The sequence below is a fragment of the Aedes albopictus genome, chromosome 3, assembly GCF_035046485.1.
Source record: "Aedes albopictus strain Foshan chromosome 3, AalbF5, whole genome shotgun sequence".
NCBI classification, from domain to species: Eukaryota; Metazoa; Arthropoda; class Insecta; order Diptera; family Culicidae; genus Aedes; species Aedes albopictus.
In genome coordinates this window covers 161044196-161068832 of record NC_085138.1, presented here as the reverse complement: position 1 = coordinate 161068832, position 24637 = coordinate 161044196, and the positions used below count along the sequence as shown (strand labels likewise).

General features: G+C 42.2%; 1 protein-coding gene across 1 annotated transcript; it reads left to right on the top strand.

Annotated features, from left to right (window-relative positions):
• The first annotated feature begins 9284 nt into the window (after nt 1-9284).
• Nucleotides 9285-23377, top strand: LOC109401126 (regulator of chromosome condensation). Its single transcript, XM_019673606.3, has 5 exons — nt 9285-9404; nt 9488-9576; nt 9647-10023; nt 21805-22620; nt 22684-23377. The coding sequence occupies exons 2-5, from the start codon at nt 9495-9497 to the stop codon at nt 22948-22950; spliced, it is 1542 nt and encodes a 513-aa protein (XP_019529151.3). The 5' UTR covers nt 9285-9404; nt 9488-9494; the 3' UTR covers nt 22951-23377.
• The last annotated feature ends 1260 nt before the right edge of the window (nt 23378-24637 follow it).

The following is a 24637-nucleotide window of genomic DNA, read 5'->3' as shown; positions in this document are numbered from 1 at the left end:
TTTGGAAGCCGAGGTTACGATGCTGAAAACTCAAGTAGCCGGAATAATAGAAACGTTGTCTACCAGGGGGTGGGAAACTCGGCACAAAGTGCCCGGCACACTTTCGGCACACTCGCCGGCACATCAATGAAGCTGGCTGTCATCAAACTGGCAACACTGTTTTTTTGGAGAACAAAGAAAATAATGAAGAAAACTTGTACATAAATATCAACACTAATAAATAAATAATAATAATAATAATAAATAATAAAAAAAATGCAACTATTTCGTGGGTTGCTACTTCTATCCGAGCTTCTATCTAATTCCGAATCTCTAACTATTCAATCTCAACTAAAAGCATGACTGAGTTTTCAGACGGTTTTATAGGCCTCGAGGGCATTCCGAAAACGGTATCGAATGATGTTTTAACCTGAGAAATGAAGAGCTGCAAATCTTTTGGAATCTGATTTGATTGGATCTGATGGAACTCATAATCAAGACGGAGGGCGAGGATAAGGACCTGAAGTTTGGGCTTTCTATAGCCAATGTCAAGATATTATTTATTCTTTATTTCGTCAATTTGTGGAGAAATATCCTGAGAAGAACGTAGCCAGCGGAGGGTTTTATGCGCAATCTAAATTTGTAGATCTTTGCAGGAATGCCTGCATGAGGCGTTGCTGAGATGAGAGCGCTAATCCTGACGCAAACGTTGGTTCGATTAAGAATCCTAGGATAGATTTGGTCATCATGCCATCGACTGCAAATTTCTCAGTTCTGAGAGGAATGTTTTTCACAAAATAAACTTCACAGGCAGTAGAATCAGCGAACTTTTTGTTATGATGACGAAGAATCAGGATCAGGACGCAAGCGAAATCAAAACAAGAGAAAGGTTGCCAGGATACATAAAATATATCGAATCAACTGACAGCATAACTGCCAGCACGCCGGCACATTTCGGCACACCATCGGCACGTTTGGCATAAAATCAAGTGTGCCGAGTTTCCCACCCCCTGTTGTCTACGATAATTTCCAAAAACACACCACATGGAAAACAAAATCGACCGTTACACTCCACTCCTGCATCGCCACCTGACCAAGGATGCCTATTAGATGGAACCAAAGCTGATCATACCGATGTGTTTGATGCGCCGACCGTGTGTGCAGATACCATGTCAGATACCTTTTCTTTGTTTATAACCAATATTGATGTACACACTACTGCAGATGATGAGAAATCGCAGTAGGCGTAGCCGCGTGCAGACGTGTTTTGTTTTGCTCGTCGCGTTTCTTTCGCGTTCGCCAATTTTTCTTTTGTGATTCTAATAACGGTTTGGCCGGTGCTACGCCATCCGGATAACTTCCGCGTGTAAAATGTGCTTGTTTTGTGAGATTTTTAATAGTGAGGAATAGATTGATGAAATTCGAAAAAAATAATAATTACCAAATGAATCGTGCGATAGCGGGGGTTTTCAAAGATTGTGTGTGTTTGAATGCCGCTCACGATGCCGCTGCTAAAGTAGTTCGGGTTAGGAAACGGCGCTTAAATTCGTTTCGAGAGTGTAGGAATGTGCTGTTTATTTCGCGTTTTCACGGCGCTACGGTGCAATGGCGCTACGCCTTCCAGTAGCTTTCAATTGTAAAGTTTTTGCAAAGCCACTGACTGCAGTTTTGTTCGTGTTTTTTATGTAATGTGGCTATTAAACTACTGCCATACCATCAGTGATTCGCGAGGGATTACAGAATCATCCCGTGTGGCTTAACATTCATAATTTCGTGGGAGCTAAAGTGACGTGTGTTCAAATGATGACTGACTGCAAGCGCAACGGTGGCGAGACGAGGAGGAGGCCTGACTGCACAATGAAGACGTTGCCATGGTGATGGCAGCGCTACCTTGGATTTGACGAGCGGACAGAGTCTACCACACAGCGGAATACAGCGTCAAGGAATTCGGCAAAGAAAGAATTTGCACACGCGAGAATACTTTTACTACGAAATAACTTTATTTAAAGAAATTGGGTATTTTAGCACGAACGAACTTGTTCCGTTGAACTTTCGGTTTGGAATGATTTCTTCTCTCGTCTCGCTCTCTGCGAGGGGCGAAATGTCAGGCACGACAACACCGCGGGCGAACCAAGGTGTCTGTAGTGAAGAGGTGCTCCATTGTACTCCGACACTCCTCCTCAATGAGCAGCCTTTTCACGTCTCCTTCTGGAACCCGAGCATGTTACAGAACTTCTGGTGCTTGAGGGATCCCAGGGGCTTCGTTAGAAGATCCGCAAGCATTTCGTCCGTAGGGCAGTACTCCAAGATGACCTCCTTTTTCTCACAGAGCTCCTGGATGAACCGCTCCTTGGTGTCTATGTGTTTAGAACGACGGCTTGATCTCTCCGACTTGACAAACGCCAAACAGCTTTGGTTGTCCTCCCTTAAAACTGTCGGCGCAACTTGGGCTTCATCGAAGTCACAGAGCAGCTTCCTCATCCACAGCGTCTCCAAGCAAGTCTCGCTCAGAGCCACATACTCAGCTTCCATACTTGATAATGTAACTCCAGTTTGTCGGCGGCTTGCCCACGAAACTGTTCCTCCGCCGAACGAGAGCACGAATCCAGTCGTTGAACGTCTGCTTTCAATGTCGCCGGCCCAGTCGGCATCCGAATACCCTGCCAATGGTTGGTTCAAGTCTCCACCCAGTCGCAGTTTGTAGTACTTCGTCCCTTTGAGGTATCGTAAGACCCTCTTTGCAGCAGACCAATCCGACTCACATGGCGCACTCACTTTCCGTCCCAAGATGGCAGTACAAGCAGCAATGTCCGGCCGTGCGATCACAGCCAGGTATAACAACCCTCCAACTACACTGCGGTACTTAGTTGCATCTTCGAACAGACCGTCTTCCTCTTTCTGCTTCGGGTAACCAATATCCATCGGTGATTTGGCCGTCTTTGCGTCTCGCATTCCGTGCTTCTCGATGAGGTTGTCGATGTAGTTTGAAAGGCTGATCTGGTAAACACCGTCCTCTTGCTGAACTTCCATGCCCAGAAAATGACGAACTTTTCCGAGACACGTAATCTCGAACTCTTCATTCAGGCTTTCGCAAATCCGTCGAACCTCCTCCTCACTCGACGATCCAACCAGGAAATCGTCAACGTAGACTAGCAGGTACGTCTTGACTCCGTTGTTGTCTCGTACGTATAAACACGGATCCGCTTTCGACTGCACAAATCCTCGCTTCAGTAACGCTTCATTCAATCTCCGATTCCAGCATCTGGCTGACTGGCGTAGTCCATATATGTTGCGTTTGAGCCGGCAGACCAGCTCCTCCTGACCGGCCGCTCCGTGGCCCGGCGGCTGCCGCATAAACACTTCCTCTTCCAATGATCCGTAAAGGTACGCCGTTTTGACGTCCAGATGTCGCACAACTAGCTTCTGTTTAGCGGCCACGACCAGGAAGGTTCGCAACGTTGCATGGCTCACAACGGGCGCGAACACTTGGTCGAAATCTTCGCCGAACGATTGGGTGTAGCCAGGGGGTGGGAAACTCGGCACACTTGATTTTATGCCAAACGTGCCGATGGTGTGCCGAAATGTGCCGGCGTGCTGGCAGTTATGCTGTCAGTTGATTCGATATATTTTATGTATCCTGGCAACCTTTCTCTTGTTTTGATTTCGCTTGCGTCCTGATCCTGATTCTTCGTCATCATAACAAAAAGTTCGCTGATTCTACTGCCTGTGAAGTTTATTTTGTGAAAAACATTCCTCTCAGAACTGAGAAATTTGCAGTCGATGGCATGATGACCAAATCTATCCTAGGATTCTTAATCGAACCAACGTTTGCGTCAGGATTAGCGCTCTCATCTCAGCAACGCCTCATGCAGGCATTCCTGCAAAGATCTACAAATTTAGATTGCGCATAAAACCCTCCGCTGGCTACGTTCTTCTCAGGATATTTCTCCACAAATTGACGAAATAAAGAATAAATAATATCTTGACATTGGCTATAGAAAGCCCAAACTTCAGGTCCTTATCCTCGCCCTCCGTCTTGATTATGAGTTCCATCAGATCCAATCAAATCAGATTCCAAAAGATTTGCAGCTCTTCATTTCTCAGGTTAAAACATCATTCGATACCGTTTTCGGAATGCCCTCGAGGCCTATAAAACCGTCTGAAAACTCAGTCATGCTTTTAGTTGAGATTGAATAGTTAGAGATTCGGAATTAGATAGAAGCTCGGATAGAAGTAGCAACCCACGAAATAGTTGCATTTTTTTTATTATTTATTATTATTATTATTATTTATTTATTAGTGTTGATATTTATGTACAAGTTTTCTTCATTATTTTCTTTGTTCTCCAAAAAAACAGTGTTGCCAGTTTGATGACAGCCAGCTTCATTGATGTGCCGGCGAGTGTGCCGAAAGTGTGCCGGGCACTTTGTGCCGAGTTTCCCACCCCCTGGGTGTAGCCCTGCGCCACCACCCTGGCCTTGTGTTTCACAATCTTGTTGTTCTCGTCGCGCTTGATCTTAAAGTCCCACCTCGAGCCGATTACCTTCTTGTTTGGTGGCAATGGTACGAGATCCCAGGTCCCGTTCTTGGCGTGGGATGCCAACTCGTCCTTCATGGCATTCCGCCACTCAACTGTCTTCATCGCTTCACGGTAATCCGTTGGTTCCTCCATCGCGTAGGCCGCAATGCCGGCGGCAAGATCCACCACGAAATCCTTGTAATGCTTGGGCATGACTCCTCTGGTCGACCGAACCGCCCGGCGCGGGCCGGATGATTCCCCTTCTTCCGCATCCTCAAACTCTTCAGCGCTGCTCAAGGGATCTTCTTCTTTCTTCTCCACTAACGGCAGCAGCTGGATTTCTTCTTCTTCACGTTGGTCGTCTCGATTCTTGTCGGCGGGTTTCTCCTTTTCAGCTCGACGTGGCACCGTCATCGGCACCTCCACCGACGAACTCCCGTTGTTCAGTTCGATGAACCTTGCATCACGACTGATGGTGATTTGATCTGTTTCGCGGTTCAGGAACCTGTATCCTTTGTGCTCCATTGAGTAGCCAACAAAGGTTAGCTTCCTCGCCTTGCTGTCCATCTTTGTCCTCTTCACAGATGGCACATGAACGTAAGCCTCGCTACCGAACACGCGCAAATGTCCCAGGTCTGGTTTACGTCCCCACCATAATTCGTACGGTGTCTGCTTCACTGACCTAGACGGCAACCTGTTTTGTAGGTACGTGGCAGTACGCATCGCCTCCCCCCAGAAGCGTTTCTCCAATCCCGCATCGAGCAGCAGACAGGTCGCCATTTCGGAGAGGCTCCTATTCTTCCGCTCAGCGACTCCATTCTGCTGGGGAGAATATGGTGTGCTGAACTGTGGCTGTATCCCTTCCGATTGATAGAACTTGCGCAAATCCTTGTTGTTGAACTCGCCACCGCCATCTGAGCGAATAACGCGTGGCTTCCTCCCAAAATGGTTCTCTACCCATCGCACGTATGTCTTAATAGACTCCGCCGCCTCCCACTTATTCTTCAGCAGGTAGGTAACGGTAAATCTACTGAAATCATCAACTAGGTTCAAAACATACCTGTTTCCGCTTGGCGTAACATTTGACATCGGTCCACAGAGATCCGTGTGGACGATATCGAGCACCTGAGTTGACTTCCGCTCAATCACTTCGGGGAAAGGGAATCGGGACGATTTTCCCTCCAGACAACACTCGCATACAACCTTCAAGCCACAATCAGTCACACTCATACCTGTTGCTAGTTGTTCCTTATTGATTCTCTCGATGGCCGCCCAATCACGGTGGCCGAGCCGCCGGTGCCATTGGTGCTGGCAGTCCTCCCGGTGGCATCCAGCTGACGCAATCAACGAGCGCTCCGCAAGACGCAGGTTGTACAAACCTCCGCTACGGTTTCCCGTTGCCACTACCGATCCAGCCGAATTCACAACCTGGCAACCGTCCTCGTCGAACTGCACTTTCAGTTTCTTCTCGACCAGTTTCCCGACCGAAATCAAACTAGTCGACAGTCCGGGCACAAATTTCACGCAACCGAAGTCAATTTGTTTCACTTTTCCTTGTCCGTCGATACCGAACAGTACACCAGTGCCTTCACCGCGAATGGCTGTCTTCTTCCCGTCAGCCAACGTTATCAGTCCGCCGTCGAACTCGCGCAACGATTTGAAGAAGGATCTATCGTTTGTCATGTGGGCGCTGGCTCCACTGTCAATCACCCACGCACGTGAACTTTCACTACTGGCACTGAAAGCGACACTGCTACCTTCACTTTGCACCGCTTTCGCTTTTGGCCCATCACTTCTTCCCGCCCCCGGTGGGGCATTTTCGTTGTTCTTACGCGACGACAAGAATTTTCTGCAATTTCGTTTAATGTGTCCCGGTTTATTGCAGAAATGACACACGCGCACATCACTTCTCTGCGAGTTACCGACCGATTTCATCGCCTTTTCCACCTTCGATGTAGAAGCATCCCGTTCCAGACGCCGGTGATATTCGTCCGCTAATTTTGATTTCACCACGTCAATCGATATGTCGTCATCCGACCGACTGTCTAATGCCGTCACTAACCCGTCGAACGAAGGAGGCAAACTACGAAGGAGCAGACAAATTTGAGTGTCTTTGTCGAGCTCCGTTCCCGCGGCACTTAAACGATCGAACAAGTCATCAATTTCCAGAAGGTGCTTTTCAAGGTCACCTTGCTCCGAAAGATTGGTAGAGCACAATTTCTTCAGGAGGGACACTCTCACAGATCGCGACGTTTTCTGGTGGTAGGCCTTCAGAGCGTTAAACGCGTCTCGAGCGTGAACACTGCTATCCTCCAGCAACAGCACTATGGTTGCTCTCGCTTTTCGGTCAGCACTTTTCCATGCAGCATCACGATCTTCTTCTTCCGGAATCTCATCGGCAATCACTTCCCACAAATCTTCACGTGCAAGCAAACTTTCCAGGCGGATCTTCCACGTCTGCCAATTCGTTCCACTCAGTTTCGGAACGCCGAACTTTTGATCACTCATTGTTCACGTGACGAATGATTCCAAACGTTTTTCCACTACCCGTACCACGAGTCTTTCGCATGCACACAAACAGCGACGCGCACGAGCTGTTTCGGATTAATGTCCACCACTACTTTTTCTGCGCCGTTCCAGCTGGGGCCATTACCTGACGAGCGGACAGAGTCTACCACACAGCGGAATACAGCGTCAAGGAATTCGGCACAGAAAGAATTTGCACACGCGAGAATACTTTTACTACGAAATAACTTTATTTAAAGAAATTGGGTATTTTAGCACGAACGAACTTGTTCCGTTGAACTTTCGGTTTGGAATGATTTCTTCTCTCGTCTCGCTCTCTGCGAGGGGCGAAATGTCAGGCACGACAACACCGCGGGCGAACCAAGGTGTCTGTAGTGAAGAGGTGCTCCATTGTACTCCGACAGGATTGCATGGATTCCGGTGAGAATGTTCTGATTACTTTTACTACAACAAAATGAACTAAATACGCGCCAGTTTTAAAGATTTTCTTTGAATCAGGAAGTGTGTTTGCATTATCATTATCCAAATGATAACGGTAATGTACACATGCGGGGCTTATTGTTAGTGAAAGTGACTTCTGAATGGACGTGTCTCTACAGCCATTCTGAAATGGGTCTCTGAATCTGCAATAGAGCTATCACCTTCTAACTCCCGGACTAAAGCTTTTTGCAATAACATCAAAATGATATTGCAGAAAACTTTCTTCCATAATACCACTGCCGGACAGTGGGGGTTAGTTGGATCACACACACACACACACACACACTACTGCAGATGATATGAACCACCTTGTACGTGAATGCCTTGCAATCGATGATTCTTGCAAAATAAGTGTCAGGAAGCTAGTTTCAAAACAGAAGGACTTGAATGAACTTGATTTTATTTCGTTTAAAGTGACTGTAGATACACTGAACGGTGGCTTGCGGTGAAAATTACTATTCTGAGGGTCAATTTAAATGCACAACGCCACTAAATTTGTGCAGACTGAGTTTCGTTTTAATTCAACAGAATTATGTTTTCAATTTTACCATGGACTCGATTTTCAATTAAAAAAAGTTTCTGTTGGCAACCGGATTCGAACCAAGAATCTTGACATCACCAGGCTCGCACGCTACCACTCAGCTATCGAACCGGTTGATGTGGGAAGAAACAAAACGCACACAAGAAGCGTTGGTGGGTCGATGATCATGTTTTGCCATGGTAAATTTAAAAACATTTTTGTGCTTGTCATTACTGCAAGGCTACTTTCAGTGTAGCGTACTGAAGAAGTTAGCTATGATTCCCTCTACATGGCCCAGAGGTGTCAAGTTCAGGGAATTCATTAATAAGAGTTTTGTGTGGAAAGCATGTACCGGATAAGATGATTGTTTGTGGCAAGATATAGGAAGACTATGTTTGTTTGTGATTACTGAATGTATTGTGATTGATAATGTTATGTCAGATTTTGCGTTATTTTAAGCCATGGTGTATAATGTTTGATTCTGTAGGTGAAACTTTTGTCTGTAATCAATTAGATAATAAGTTTTCAATGAGATCGAAAAGATCAGTTGAAAGAAACCAAAAAAAAAATAAATAAAATAAATAATATTTTTGACAACTAAATATTTTTTGATCCAGGTGGAGGTAAAAAGAAGGCCCCCCTCGGAGCCACCGACATCCTAATGAAAGAAATAATTTACTTATTAGTTTGCGACTCAACAACGCAGTTGAGTATTTTGTTTTACTTATTATGCCTCTCAAGAAAAATCAGAATATGGCGATTATCTGCCTCTGGCTTCTGATATTAGCGCGACAGTCACTTATCATAACAGCGTCACCTGATCTGTGCAATGGATTTTTTCTTCGCTTCCTTTCTCAAGCCCAGTTTCGTGTTCAAAAGAAATCGCTCAAGAAAGTTCTTGACCGATTCCTAGCAGAAACTTTCTACAGTGACTGCCATTTGAATTGTCATTTCTTCACAACTGCGTACTGCGACCGAAGAAAAGGCGGTTTCTTGAGCGATTCAGGCAAGGAATTTCCCATGCATCAAGATAGGCTGAGAAATTCCTTCTGAACTGCAAACAGCGCTTCACAAGCAAAACGATGGAAATGGCAACGATGCTTTTGAAAATCAAAAAGGCAAACAAAAAGGAAACAAAAGAGAACTTGGAAACGTTGAAAAACGGCCTTCGCCGCCGCCGGCGTTACTTTTGAAGTTTGCTTTCAGCCAGCAAGATGTTCTGTTCTCATGGCGACTAGAAAATAATCGTGATTCACTTTTGTCACTTTTGTTCCGTCGGTCTAAAAATAATGGTAGTTTGATTAAATAGTGATAAAGTATTTCACAAAGTGTAAAATTGATTTGCATTATAAGTGCGTCACCTAATTATCGGTGCAATTGGTAAGTTTAACAATCGGCAACGTGGAGAAAAGAATGACGAAAATTTCGCCAATGGCTAACCTCAATTTTTGCTTTTTCCGCAGAAAAAAAATGGGTCGTGGTAGACCGAAGCGGGAAAATCCCAGTAACGGGGACGCGCCGGCAGCTAAAGTAGCTCGCAGTACCACCAAATGTAAGTTCCATTTTCTTCTGTTCGCTAGGAATTTGATTGTAAACTATTAACTATCTATGAATTGAAACAGTCGAACTTCCCCTTCCCGTGCTGCCGAAACCATGCGGAAATGTTCTCTCGTGCGGCCAGGGAGAAGTGGGCCAGCTCGGCCTGGGCGAGGATGTCATGGAAAAGACGCGGCCGGCTTTGATCGATAGCTTGAAGGACATCGTGGAGATATCGGCCGGCGGCATGCACAATCTGTGCCTGAACCGAAAGGGGGAGGTGTTCTCGTTCGGATGCAACGACGAAGGTGCCCTGGGACGGGCCACAGCCGACGAAGAAGGTTCGGAATTCGAACCGCGAAAAATCCAGCTGCCGGCACCGTGTTTGAAGATTTCCGCCGGCGATTCACATTCCGCTTGCCTGCTCAACGATGGACGCGTCTACGCTTGGGGATCGTTCCGGGTAAGGCACAACGGGGAATTGATAGGTTTTACTTATTCTTTTTGAGGAGGGGATTGTCGGAAGAGGAACGGTTGCTAACAGCTGTTGGTTGCCGTTTTCCCCCGCAGACATTCCATAGGTAGAATATTTCCTTGTTTGGTAGTCTGCAAGGAGAAACCGGTTTCGTTGCCGAAATTTGGATAGGGGTGAAGAGGAGAAAGCGTAACCCTCCTTTTTATTATATTTAAAGGGATGCGATTTTTACCTGAGAAGATGTTTGGCTACCTGCTTGTCTGATCACTTTGGGGTGTTGAAATAATGTTTCACGGCGTCCGTCGTTCCGGGATGCAAAAATTGATATAGAGCGTGACGAATCGAGCAGAACTTTTCCTCGGTCCTGACTTGTCACGGCCACGGACATTCAAAGCTAGTGTTAATCTCGCACTTGGAGCACCCATACGAGTACGTCCTCTGGGGTTGTTACTCATCGCATCTGCTTCGGGAAGGTCTGAGATTAAGCTGTCCTGCCATTTTTGGTGGGAAATGCCTCAGCAAGGCGCTTTCTTGAAAGAGGGGTTTCGTTACCAGAAAAAGTACGGTGCGTACATTTAGTCGTTTTCAGGTGGTCTTACTGCATTACACACCCAAATTGTAGAATCGGTCTCATTTGAACGAGTTGCCGAGAATGCTGCAGCTGATCTCATGGCAATTGTGAAACTTCATGATTGTCATGATTCGAAAGTGTTGTAACGCGAATGATATTAAATCATTCCTTTGTTACAACTTTCCGAAATCTCAGCTAATGGGCTCTCCACAATCTGTTCGACGGAATCGACTTAACAATTCAGGTGTGATTCCATGACAAGTGGTTCGCAATGGATTCCATTGAAAATCACCTTTGTCACGGATAACTTGGTTATCGCACCAAGTGCAGAACGACCAATTCGCCTTTCGGTTGGGCCTGTCCCAAGTTTGTCCTCGGACTAACTTGTTCATGCTTACAATCGAGCGGCGTAGGCCTGAAACGGATAATTGAGAAAGCGAACTGCTAGCATTTTCAGTAAAATCTGCGAGCTACGAGCCGCTCGCGACTCGTAGAACTCAATTCAGACTAGTCTAACACTAGCTTGTCCTTCAGTCTGCCAAGACGAGAAGTTTCGATTCGTGATGTTTGAACGTTGTTTGCTAGCTTAAGCATTGAGATTTTTACAAAAACACCATGTAGCGCGTGCTTAAAAGGTACAAGGAACCTTAACAACGACTGAGAAGCCGAAAAGTAAACGCCGAAGTGGAACTGCCAATCGACAGCTTCATGGAAAGGTATTGAGGTCCATTAAAAGCAATCTAGGTATGTCTGATCACGATTTTAGCAAAAAGTTTGGTGTCGCCTGTGGTAACGATCCTCGAGGGTCAAGTGCAAATAACACGCGCGCTGCGAGGCGGAGTGAACTGTACGATCGTATGGCAGAAGATAGACTGACCGCATGTGCCACGATGCACACCGACCGGCATCTATCGGGCGCGTACGAGGCACACGAAGGGAAACGAATATTAATTGATACTCTACCACATCCCCTTTTTCCTATAAAAAAGGTTGTTCTTTTTCACTATATTTTTTTTTTACTTCATAGTATTTACTGGTGATCAAATTAAGTATGACTCGTTTTATTGTTTTGCTTGGAAACCAGCTAATATAAAACATTCAATACATACTCATGTGAACTATTTCGTAAATGACTATTTACAGAATATAAATGACCTGTTAACGTTATAAGCCTGCGTTATGATGTTTATGTTTGGTGATTACGCCCGCTGTGGACTACTCAAACAATACTACTCAAATACTACTCATCAACATATTATTTCTTCCATTGAGTAGCATAAACATAGTTATATCCATTCTTTTTTATATTAAATTATTTGAAATCAAGTAACCAGAATCTAACTATTATTGTTTTGCTCAACTATGTTGATTTATATGACATCAACTCTCATACAAAGTTTTAGAGTTTTTCATAATTGTATTTATATTGCGACATTTGCACCCATTTAGACTCGACCGAAATTCATTATCATGACAGTCGAATTTCGCACACGACTTCGCAGCGCCTGGCATACACAAGTTCGGTTTAGTTCATGACAGGGGCGTCAAATGCACAACAGCTAAGCAAAATAAGTTTGATTTGTGTGAAATGTCGCTGGGAAATGATGATTCAGTGGATTTTCAAATTATCGCAGTAGTCTAAACATTGATAAGAAACCCAATAAAGTACTGGTGAAACAATGATAACCGAGGGCTTGGATATTTTCATAGTTATGACACGAATCGCATACCTAAATAACATCTAAAAGAAACACTTGTCATTTGAAATGTTGGTAACATATGTATCTCCAGCTAGATAAATACTGTGATTCTTCCAATGACACATCGCATTGGGTTACGTTTAGTTTATTTTCCATATTCCTTTTGATACTCAATAGTTGATCATCTGATCAAGTCACGGATTATTCTATTCACAATACTTATTTCAAAAAAAATATATTACGTATGGTGCGAGTCATTATCTAGCAAATAAAGTATCGGTTCCTAATATTTATGGCAAAAGGAAACACACTGTACAATACCACAGCTGAAGTTTAGATATTACAAACCTAACTTGAATGATGCTACGTTTTCTCTTACATATTTCTGATTAACGGATGTTACAATAAGGCGTTCAAATGTCAAATGTTTTGAATATACATATTTTACACCTAATGTAACATGCCATCATGTTACTACGAAATTTAGTTAGGATTAGTAAACTTGATGAGAGGTATACTGGTACTTGTTATCATAAAATCTTTTTACGACCTTCATCGGTTAGTTAATACTTTGCAATTGTTTACGCACACCATCCGCTCTTAATCAGATTCTTATTCATTTTTCGGAGCCTAGTTCTCGATAAATTTTAAAATATTTACGGTGAAGACTGCGTCGTTATTTGATTATTCATTCTATTTTTCTTTTGTTTGTTTGACAATCCACAATTACAATCGTTATAATGTAACACCCCTTGTAATGATGGATTTTTGTTTTGCATACACAATTTAAAATATTGTGCACTATTCATTCAAATTTTAACACATACTTCCTCAATACGCATCATGATGCATCACGATGAGAAACAAGAAGCTCATTTTCAAAAGTGACAACTTCATACTAAAATCATGTCATGACGAGGAAGAATAGACTGTAATAACTGCACTTTGTTACGCCATTTTCTTTTCAGCTCAATCGTTCCAACATTTCTTGATAGGATGATTGTCAGCGTCAACGAATAACATTTTTAACACCTTGCATGAATAAGTTTTTCTGAATCACGAACTGGACTATCGCACTCGTTCTATATTACTTGACATTTTTTTAGTACTATCGAGGATACGTTCATTCTTGATATTCAATTCAGTATTGCGCTTCTATACACTAAACGATCAGTCCAAGTAATATTGCACGACACAGTAAAGTTTTTCTTCTTCATGTAGTCTAATTAATCTAGGATATTTTTTTTTATTCCGAAGGGGACACGTTACTCTGCTAATAGAACAGAAGTATGATGCATGCATTCTTAACGAGAAAACCAGCTAAAATAGTTGTACCTCAATAGATGAAAAATCTCATCTTTTTCGAATATGAATTTTCGTTTATTAATTCCAGTTTCGGATACAATTTTTTTTTTTTTTTGATCTATTTTCCACGCTTTTCATAGTATATATTATTAACTCTCTCATTTTCTTCTTGAACTATTTACACAGACAATCTTTCATAGTGGTGAGTGTAAAAGAACGATACGCTGACAATGCTGTATACCCATTAACCTTCTTCGTGCATTAGCTGACATTCACCACGCGGACATAGTGCACAATCATCGTGTCTGTCTGGGTCATAATGATGCTAATGTACGACTAGAGTTAAGCATTAGCAAGCCTGTCATACAGCCAAAACTGCCTTATAAGTTCCCTTCATGAATGTGCAGTAACAATAACAGATCATAACGAACGACCTCATTAGCATAACCTCACTAGGCAAACAGTATACTTTTTGGCAAAGCAACCATATCTTAGCCATGAGTGATAACGCAGTGATTTATCTTTAAAAAAAAACAGTCTAATAGTCAAAGATATGTCCAAATTCTTTTACTTTTTTTTCTTGGGTTTTACAATCTATGAATAAAGGTGTTTTGTTTAACCCTTTGGAGTCGGAGTTTTTCGTCACTACTGCTGCAGTCCCACTGCTACCGAACAAGTTTTTTCATCGCCGGCCCCACAGGGTTAATGAATAAAGTAGAGCAGTGTTGTAAAAAGCAGTAACAAACAGCATGCATTTATGATGTATTATTTAACGAAGGTCGCATTATTCCTACAACATATACATACGTTCTACTTCTATGTGAGATATCAATCAAATCTTTTACGTCGCTGGATTATCATTCTGAAATACGTAGTTTCTCGTCGTCCATTTTTGACTACAAATCGTATCTAATAGGATAACACAAACATAAACTTTTCTCATTTTCCATAACTCAAGGTAATCCATTTAGGAATCGTTCTTCGTTTAAGAACAGTAAATCATGCTCCAATCGACATAATCGCCCATTTATCCAATATTTCATTTTTGCATCATTTAGAAGTAATCGCTCAGGAGATTGAAATTATCGTCAATTGAATTAGCCATGTCTCAAGAACGACATTTCAAGAGAACACATCCTCGCAAAATTTAAAACGAACATTGTTGTGTCACTCAAGTGTAATAATTTATGTAATTTATGGAACACATTCCTATTAGTGAGTTACATTCTCGCATGATTTAAATGGGATAACTCATGAAATCACCTTCTCGCATCATTTAAGAGCGAACGTCCTCGCATTTTCCAAGAGCTTCAATTCTTGAGTTACATTCTCGCAACATTGAAGAGCGATAATTCATGAGACTACATTCTCGCATCATTCAAGAGCGATTACTCATGAGACCACTTTCTCGCATCGTTTAAGAGTGAGCATCCTCGCATCATCCAAGAGCGCCAGTTTATGAGACTACATTCTCGCATCATCCAAGAGCGACAATTCATGAGTAACATTCTCGCAACATTCAAGAGCGATTACTTATGAGACCACTTTCTCGCATCGTTTGAGAGCGAGCATCCGCGCATCATCCAAGAGCGCCAGTTTATGAGACTACATTCTCGCATCATCCAACAGCGACAGTTCATGAATAACATTCTCGCAACATTTAAGAGCGAAAATTCATGGGACTACATTCACGCATCATCCAAGAGCGACAATCCATGAGTAACATTCTCGCAACATTCAAGAGCGATTACTCATGAGGGTACCTTCTCGCATCATTTAAGAGCGAATATCCTCGCTTCATCCAAGAGCGATCATTCATAAGATATCTGCTCGTAACATTTAAGAGCGACAGTTCATGATCATGAGATACATTCTCACAACATTTAAGAGCAAAAACTTATTAGACTACACTTTCGCATCATGCAAAAGTGACAACTTGTGAGACATATTATTGTTATATTACGATCGATTGCCCATAAGATTACTTTCTCGCATCATTTACGAGCGATCATTCTCGAACATTTCTCAGTAACCTTTTTCCTATTCAGATATACTTTCGTATCGTTTCGTCGATCACTCGTACGGTTTTATTGAAAAAGACGCGAACACGTTCAATGCTTTTAGTGAGCTATTTCGCTCTTTGAAGGAAGCACGACACTAAACAATGGACTAGCTTGTAAAACTCAGTGTTTTTTTATTTTTAAGAAAATTAAAAAAAAACAATTTCTGACAGCTGCGGTGAATATCGACCCCGCGCTCCTCCGTACGATTCGACTAAGAGTTTAGTGACACTAGCTGCACAACCACGGTGCCGCACTTCTATGAGCGGAATCTGCATTTTGAAAAGTCATCTGTGATATGTATACGCACATGCCTCATTGAAAGTGCGGCTCAAATTTATGTTAATTCCTCACCACGGCATCATTCACACTTTATATTTGTTAGAATCATGGGTAACCAAAAATCATATCGTTATAATGTTCAGCATTTACTATTTATTTCCGTTATGTTTCAAATCTATAAAAAAAAAGACAAATTTGTTTCATGATGACGTATATGACAACTGATGGATTGTGTAGTCATCAATTAATTTACAAGGCTATGGAACATGTGATAGCTGCTCTGGCTTGAAAACAATGCTTTCAGAAAGACTTACCTTTATTTTACAGCATATGATACATTTACTAGAATGTTTAAATCACATAAGCATAATTGATAACACACTGCGCTGCACTGAAAGCGAAAGCAATCTAATTGCATACGCTATTACAGTAATCACCTGCAGAAGTAGCAGGAAGTGATCGATGTTCACACGCTTGCGCACATCATTCACGCACCTAGCATCAAACATTTTTCTTTTCTCTTTTCTTTTTACATATGATCTTCGGTTGTTGAAATAAATTCACACTTCCTCAAGGTTACAACAATAAAATCGAACGACATAAATCCCCCGCCTATTCACAAGCGTGACCTTGGATGGCGCTTTCACTTCTAGCAGCAACAGGAACAATGACAAAAGAAGCGGGGCAGAAAAATCTATCGCGCTGCGAAACTCATTCTTTTCACTTTAATGCGGCACTGATTTGCACCGATTGTCGGCCGTATTCCACCTCTTCTACAACACAATTCTTCAAAAACTTTTTCTTTCAAATCATAATTTTATCAATGCATCACTTCACCGCATCATGTCGTTCACTTATCCGCCTTTCCCCCACGCTCAGCAAAGCTTCACTTCCACACATTTTTCTACTGATACTTATTCTTTTTCTTTTGAATTAATAATCCATCACACTAAACACAAGAGAATATAATCGCAGGATTCTACATCCTCGTCGCCATCTTGTGGTAACGATCCTCGAGGGTCAAGTGCAAATAACACGCGCGCTGCGAGGCGGAGTGAACTGTACGATCGTATGGCAGAAGATAGACTGACCGCATGTGCCACGATGCACACCGACCGGCATCTATCGGGCGCGTACGAGGCACACGAAGGGAAACGAATATTAATTGATACTCTACCACATCGCCAAACGTACAATGCAGAGAATCCGCTACCGTGCAGGTTAACATGCATACCGAGCCAGCATGCAACAAAACAGATCTTTCAATCAAAATTCCGTTGCTCAAAGCCTCAAACCGTACTCGGAAGCTTTATGAAAATCTACTGACAAAGTCTGTTGGGTGCATACTAATGGATGATGAAACCTATGTAAAGGCCGCTTTCCGACAGCTTCCAGGACCAACATTTTACAAGGCGAAGGCTCGAGGAGGTGTCCCTGGAAGATATAAATTCGATTTTATGGACAAGTTCGCTCGCAAATATATGATCTGGTAGGGAATTAGCAGTTGCGGTCAAAAGGCAAAGTTTTCATCACCAAACCATCGTTGAAATCGGAGGTTTATGAAACCGAATGTCTGAAGAAACGAATTCTGCCCTTTATCCAGTCTCATGATGGCCCAGTGACATTTTGGCCGTATCTTGGAAATTGCCACTACAGCCAAGAAGCAAAAAATGGTATAACCATACTAATGTCCAGTTTGTTCCGAAAATTCGTAATCCGCCCAATAGTCCTCAGTTCAGGCCTATTAAACATTAATGAGCAATTATGAAGAGGAAACAGAAGGCTAAGGTTGCATTCATCAAAACGACTGCGCAGATGAAACTTTGATGGAATATAATCGCTAAACCAATAGACGAAACTGTTGTGCGCCGCCTAATGAGTAAAGTCCACAGAGTTTACTACATTGTTATTCTTGTACATTATTATCATCCTCAGGATGATTATTCGAAAAGCAAATTAAGCCAAGAAGGAGTCTGAATAACTTGGAACTTCATAAGGAGATCTTCTCGGGATTTCTCAGTTTCTTCAGGAGTTATTCCTGGGATGTCTACTAAAGCTCCCATCCAAGGAATTTTTGACAAATTTCCTGCAAGAGTTCCTCCCGGCATTTCATCCGGAGCTTCTCTTGTATTGTCTTCAAGGAATTTCCGTGAGCTTTCCTTTTAGAGCGTCTGACTGGAATTCAGCAGAAGTTTGAGCCGAAATATGTTTCAACCCTTTGGGAGACGGAATGTTCACCTTTCTGAATGCAACCTTGCTGGTCTAGAACACGTTTGTGATGGTCGATTTTCTCGGCTGGGCAAATATGACCCATTTGTTCCCAAAGGATTAAAGGTTTTCTCTGAGAACGTTCTGAGATTTCTCTCGATGTTTCTCCTGGTACTTCTATCTGAAGATTCCTTACGGTGTTAGTCCTGGGATGTCTCTCATGTTACTTTTTGGATTTTTTTTTGCAGAAGCTATAGCTTCTCTTGGAGTTCGTTCAGTGATTTCTTTCAGACTTTTCCTCATAGTAGTTTATAGAATTTCTTGTATTGATTCTCCTGAGATGATTGTTTTTATAGATTTTCTCTGGATTATTCCCTGAGCTCTTCCCGGAATCCCTACCGGAAATTGTTTCGAGATTCTGGGCGCTCCTTTTGGGACTTCTTTAATAGTTGCTCACGAAGTTTTTGCAGTGATTTTTCCAGAACTTTATCTGGGAATGTCTCCTGGTATAGCTAACGAAATTCCCACTATGAAATTTCCGGAAAAATGTCGGGAGGAATCTAGGTGAAATCTTGCGAGAAACTCCGCAAAGAATTGCTAATCTCGATAGGAACTTCGGAAGACATTCTGAGAAAAAATGGGGACATCTCTGGAATAAGTTCTGGAAGTAATCGTGGGAGGCATTTTGACATTTTCATTTATAAAGCTCTGAGAACCTCTAACAAAAATCCCGAGAGGAAACCTCATGAGAAATATCGAAAAATTCTCTGCAAGACATCCCTGTAAGAACACTTGCAAGAGTCTCGCAAAAATCCAGAGAGAAACTCGCAAAACTGCTAAAAAAATCTTCAAAAAAGCTTGGCATGGATTGCGGAAGGATCTTCAGAAAGTTCAGAAACCATGGGGAAACTAGTACATACCTACACTGCCGCCACTCGCATAACAGACCCATCTTTGTTGGGTTTCCTATTCATATGGAACTGTTTTGCGAGTGGGGCCAATACAAATCCCAGGGAGCAAATACGTAAAAAACCTCTGAATAGAAACTTGGGATAACTGGAGAAAGCCAGAAAAAAACCTCGACAATCCCTCCAGGTATTCCTTCACAGCTTCATTCATATAGATAAGAAGTTCCTTTTGTGATGAGATCAAGGAAATTTGGATCCTCTCCAAAACATTTTTTAGGTTTCTCCAAGAACTTCTTTCTGGAATTCCTCAAATATTTCCACATGGTTATCTTATCAGGAGTTCTTTCTTGGATTCTTCTGAGAGTTTCACTTGTCATTTTCAGGAAACTCTCCTGCACGGAGAAAAAACCATGTAGTTTGAAACAACTAACACGTTTGTTGAATTACAAACTCTACAAATAGTTGTTTTTAAATGTAGTTTTGTTGTTTTTGATCCACGTTTACAATTTGAAATAAAGCGGTAAATCGGTTGTTTCTACCACCATTTAGTAGTATAAAACAATTGCCAAATTTGTTATTTCGAATCGAAAACCTTGTTATTTCTACAAACAGTTCAACAAGTTCAACAAATCGGGCAATAAAATTTAACCGATATTTTGTTTGGAGAGAAAGCAACCAATTGTTTGGTTTGGAACTGACCAGAACAAACTGAACGTTTGGTTTGTTTCTGCTACCGTGACACTTGATTCTTTTTTTCTGGCGTGGCTCTGGCATGAGATCCATTTTACACTAATAGTCTGATAAGCTCGGTCTGCAGCCATGTTTCAGGATTGTTTTTTCGGCCTTTTCGTTGCGCAATTGATCTAAATTTAGTCATCCTGACTGCATCAGAGAAGAGAAATAATCAAGTAAGTTGATTTTTACTTCAAATTTGTCTTAATTCTAATTATAATAAGCACATTTTCAGCATTACGAAATGCAACCTCTCACTTTGCAAAATGTGACCATAATTGCATTCTGTACGTGGAGGAGAGCCTGATTCTTGAAACCCCAGAAAGTTTAAGCGGAAGAAACATCGGCAAGGATCCTCTGTTTACCCCGACATTTACTTCATACAAAATAAAAATGTTCAAAACAAATTCGTTCATTTTATTTTATGCGGAAAATGGTGGGAATGGGGAGAGAAATGAGTTGGGGGAGGGGGGAGGTAACGGGTGTAAAGCTACATATGATTTCAACAAACACGTTGGTTGATTTGAACTATTGTTATTGTTTGTTTCAAATTAAATATTAGTTGATTCAAACGACGAACATTGGTAGAATTTTCTACCACTTTGGTTTGTTTTGGTAACTGTCAAAAGTAAATAAGCGACAGGATGGTTAAATCAAACTAAATATTTGTTGCATTTGATGCCTGAGTAAATACTAATATTATGGTTTGTTTTAACAAACGGCGGTAGTTGAATTCAACTAATTTATTGTTTGTGCCAAATTCAATGCGGTATTCCGGTTGAATCAAACTAAACATTGTTTGTGTTTACTATTATTTTTTCTCCGTGTGGGATTTATCCAAAAAAAATCCACGAGTTCTTGGTATGATTCATCCATGTAGGAGTTCTTTTTAGTATTTTTGCAGCAAGAGTTAGTACCTTCTGGAACTTTGATTTTGAATACCTACTTTCAAGAGATTTTGCTAGAGTCTATCTTTATTCGACTTTTGAATTTCTCCAGGATTTTTTGCTACGTTCTGGGGATCCTTCAGGAGTTTATTCTAGGAATCCTCTGTAAGTTGTTTCAGGACGTCCTCCAGAAGTTCCTTCTGGGAGCCCTCTTGGTGTTCGTTATAGTAATTGTCAGAGTTATTTTTTGGGAACTGTCCAGAAAACCCTTCTTCCTTCTGAAAATCATCAAGGAGTTCTTCGTGTTTCCACAGGTTCCTTTAAGGAATCCTGCAGGAGTTCTTTCAAGAAATCTTCCAAGATTTTCTTACGAAAAACCTTCACGATTGATGGGATTCCTTCAGAAGTTTATTCTGGATCTGGGAATTCTCCTGGAGAAATCCCTAGATCGTATTCCTGGATCCCAGACTTAACTTCTGTTCCCTAAGGAACTAATTCCTGAAAGACCAAACTCCCAAATTCTCTAACGGGGTGTCTGAAATATGGGAGGAATCCACAAAAGGCATACAAAGTACAATTCCCTAGCAGGAGATACTGAATGTTGAATACATTACATTTTTGGAGGTATCAAAAGTAATCGAAATTCCAAAAGGAAGTTCCTGAAGGAATTCTCGGATGGAAACCAATGAAGATGTTCTCTAACACAACAAGCTAATGAAATAAGGAAATGGCTCGAAGTCCCGGAAAATCAAGTCCGACCTTTAATGATTTTATCTGTATATCCCACCTATTATTGGTATATCTTAATCAACTTGTGATAATCGTATTTTGCATAAACGATCGTTCACAAAATACTATTATCACAGGTCGATAAAGGTCGAGCCCTGAGGAAGATTTAATCCTAGGGTCGATACGTTGGCAAAGATATAAAATTATCAACGCTTTTCCCGTGACTAAAAGCCGAAAAACTCCTATACCTACAACCCTTGATGTCGATGATGAGTTTAAATACGGTCCACTCCGAGGAGCAACATTACACAACTAGTGTTTCATGGACTGTGTTTGGAAAACTTCAACTAATGCGTGCCTTACTTTGTTTGTCGTTTTCCCCCCAAGGATTCACACGGTAACATGGGCCTAACGTTGGAGGGAAACAAACGCCTTCCGGTCGAGGTGGTTCCCGGCCTTAAATCAGTGGACATTGCCTCAGGTGGAGACCACTTGGTGATCCTCAGCGAAAACGGTCACGTGTACACGGTTGGTTGCGCCGAACAGGGCCAACTCGGACGTATCTCTACCCGGGCCGCTTCCGGAGAATCTCGACGTGGTAAAACCGATCTGCTGCAGCCCGGTGTGGTCACGCTGCGCGGCAAAAAAGTCTTAGCGGATGCAATCTGGGCATCTACCTATTGCACTTTCTTCAGAGACCGCAACACGGCCAAGATCTTTGCCTTCGGGCTGAACAACTATTGCCAGCTGGGCATTCCGAATCCAAGCGAAAATGTCGTTAAGCCGGTATTCGTACCGGAGCAGACGGGCTTCACCGAAGTGAAAGCCATCGCCGGAGGACAACATCACACGTTGGTTCTGAAGACCGACAACAAAGTACACGTCATTGGCCGAAAAGAATACGGCCGCCTTGGCCTGGGCAATGTGACGGAAGATGCCAAAACTGTGACCCCCGTTGAAGCCTTGGCAGATAAGAACGTGGTCGAGATTTGCTGTGGAGAAAGTGCATCTTTTGCCGTGACTGACAGCGGAGAAGTTTACGCATGGGGAATGGGCTCGAATCAGCAGCTGGGAACCGGAAAGGAGGATGATGAAATCACACCGACTCTCATCAATAGCAAACAAGTGCAAGGCAAACGGATTCTCAAGGTGTCCAGCGGGGGCCAGCACAGTTTGTTCCTCGTTGAAGAGAAACCCACAAAGGTAGGTTTGCCCGTGTTCCAACTTGATTAATTGCTCCATTTAACTAACATTTCCTACTTTTAGGAACCCACCCCTGTGCCAGTAGCTAAGCCTACCGCAAAAGCTACCAAAAAGACCAAGGAAGCCGACTCCACCGCCGACGAATCGGTTCCGGAAGTAGAGGACAAGCCTAAAACGAACGGGGCCTCCACTTCAGCTGCGAAGAAGCCGGAAACGAACGGCAAGACCGAGCAGGAGGAGGAACCCCAAAAGGAAAGTAGTGAGACTGAGGCAGTAGCTGCCGAGCCCGAGAAAAAGCCAGCCGGCCGGGGACGCAAGCGAAAACTGTGAACGCGCACCGAAAGAAGTCGGACATGACCTCTTTTCGGGACTAGTTAGACCTGTTCAGTACTAGGGATTTTATAGGTTTAGTTAGAAACAATTACGTAATGATAGAACTAAGTGTTTAGTTTTGTGAAACAATCATTTTATCATCTCATGGTACCGTCTCGCATTCGACGATGTTCGTTCTGTATTACTCTTTTTCTTTCCGTTGATTTATATCCGTTTCCTATTACTTTAATACCAGTGTTACTGTTCTACTTCATTAACCGTGTGTTACCGTTCGGTAACACAGATAACAGAAAGACAATTATTTGATGAAAAATAGAACAAACGGTGACGTACATTCGTTATAAGGAATACAAAAAACCTAAAATTAATTTATTAAAATCATTACTATTCAAAAAACGTTAAAATAAAATCTTGTCAAACATGACCGTAACAAGTGTTTAAAATGTTAGGGGAAGACGGGGTAAGAAGGCCCGCCGGGGTAAGACGGACCACCTGCTGTTCAACATGAAAATGCCGTTTTCTTTAAACTTTCACCCAGTACTCTGGTCAAGTACAGGATATTTGTCATTTTGAGCCATTTTTTGCAATGTTTACATTGAGAATTTCAAAACAAATAATCAAAACAAAAATTTTGCTTCATGATGATGTTTTTGATCTAAATTTGTCGCATATAACCTTAAGGTTTTTTATTCGGAAAACGTTTTCAAACCAAAAAAATAACCAGCTCATAACTTACCAGGAATGTCACCAAAGCATAAGAGGAGCGGGATTGAGATTGAAAAAAAAAATCGTTAGGAACTAGCCTCATAAGTAAAATCTGCCCATGTGGGGTAAAAGCGACCACCTTGAACGGGGTAAGACGGCCTCCCCCCAGTTCATAGAACAAAATAGCTGCAACCCAATATAACGAAAATTGTTTGTGAAAAATATGCCATTTCACAAAAATAAACTCATGTTTGAGTTGTTTGTGCTGAACGTGACCAGAAACAACATTTGTGTGATAATAATGGGTGCTGGAGCATTCATATTTACAGTGTCCAAATAAAAACAATAAATGGTAGCCTTTAAACAATTATGGGAACCAATTTCCCATGTGAAGAACTTAAGGGAGTCATATCTCATTACAACGTATGGAATTCAAACATTTCTAATCAGAATTATTTAAAAAAAAAGTGATGGTCCTTCTTACCCCTTTGGTGGGCCGTCTTACCCCGCCGTCAAAAAATTAAGCGCTTTTTAATCACATTTTCAAATGGCTCAAAATTATAAAAGTTTCAACAGCACGAATCGTAAGATAATTTTCTTGCATACCTAACACTTTAAAAAAAGATATGCTGTGTTAAAACTAGTGTAATTCATTGTCAGTTTCAAGTTATGATTTTTTTGGCTTAGGGTGGCGGTCTTACCCCGTCTTCCCCTATTAGTGAAATCACATGCCGGCTTGCATATTTCTGGAATATAAAGCTATCAATAATAAATATGTAGTCAACAACATACGGTTTGCGGCTGCCGCTGATCAACTTTGGTCATGCCCAATGTTCGGCAGATCGCGTTTCATCCATCTAGTTCACCTATCTTGCATGCTGCGCTTTTCGCCGTCACCAACTTTACAAGGTTGTTTTTCGGCATTCTTGCAACATGCCCTGCCCACCGTATCCTTCCGGCTTTGGCCACCTTCTGGATG

What these genes read in the sequence shown, in the direction of transcription:
- LOC109401126 (XM_019673606.3), top strand. Translation starts at nt 9,495, where the DNA reads ATGGGTCGTGGTAGACCGAAGCGGGAAAATCCCAGTAACGGGGACGCG. An exon ending in ACGCTTGGGGATCGTTCCGG is followed by an intron (nt 10,024 to 21,804) that starts GTAAGGCACAAC and finishes TTTCCCCCCAAG; the next exon opens with GATTCACACGGTAACATGGG. An exon ending in TTGAAGAGAAACCCACAAAG is followed by an intron (nt 22,621 to 22,683) that starts GTAGGTTTGCCC and finishes TCCTACTTTTAG; the next exon opens with GAACCCACCCCTGTGCCAGT.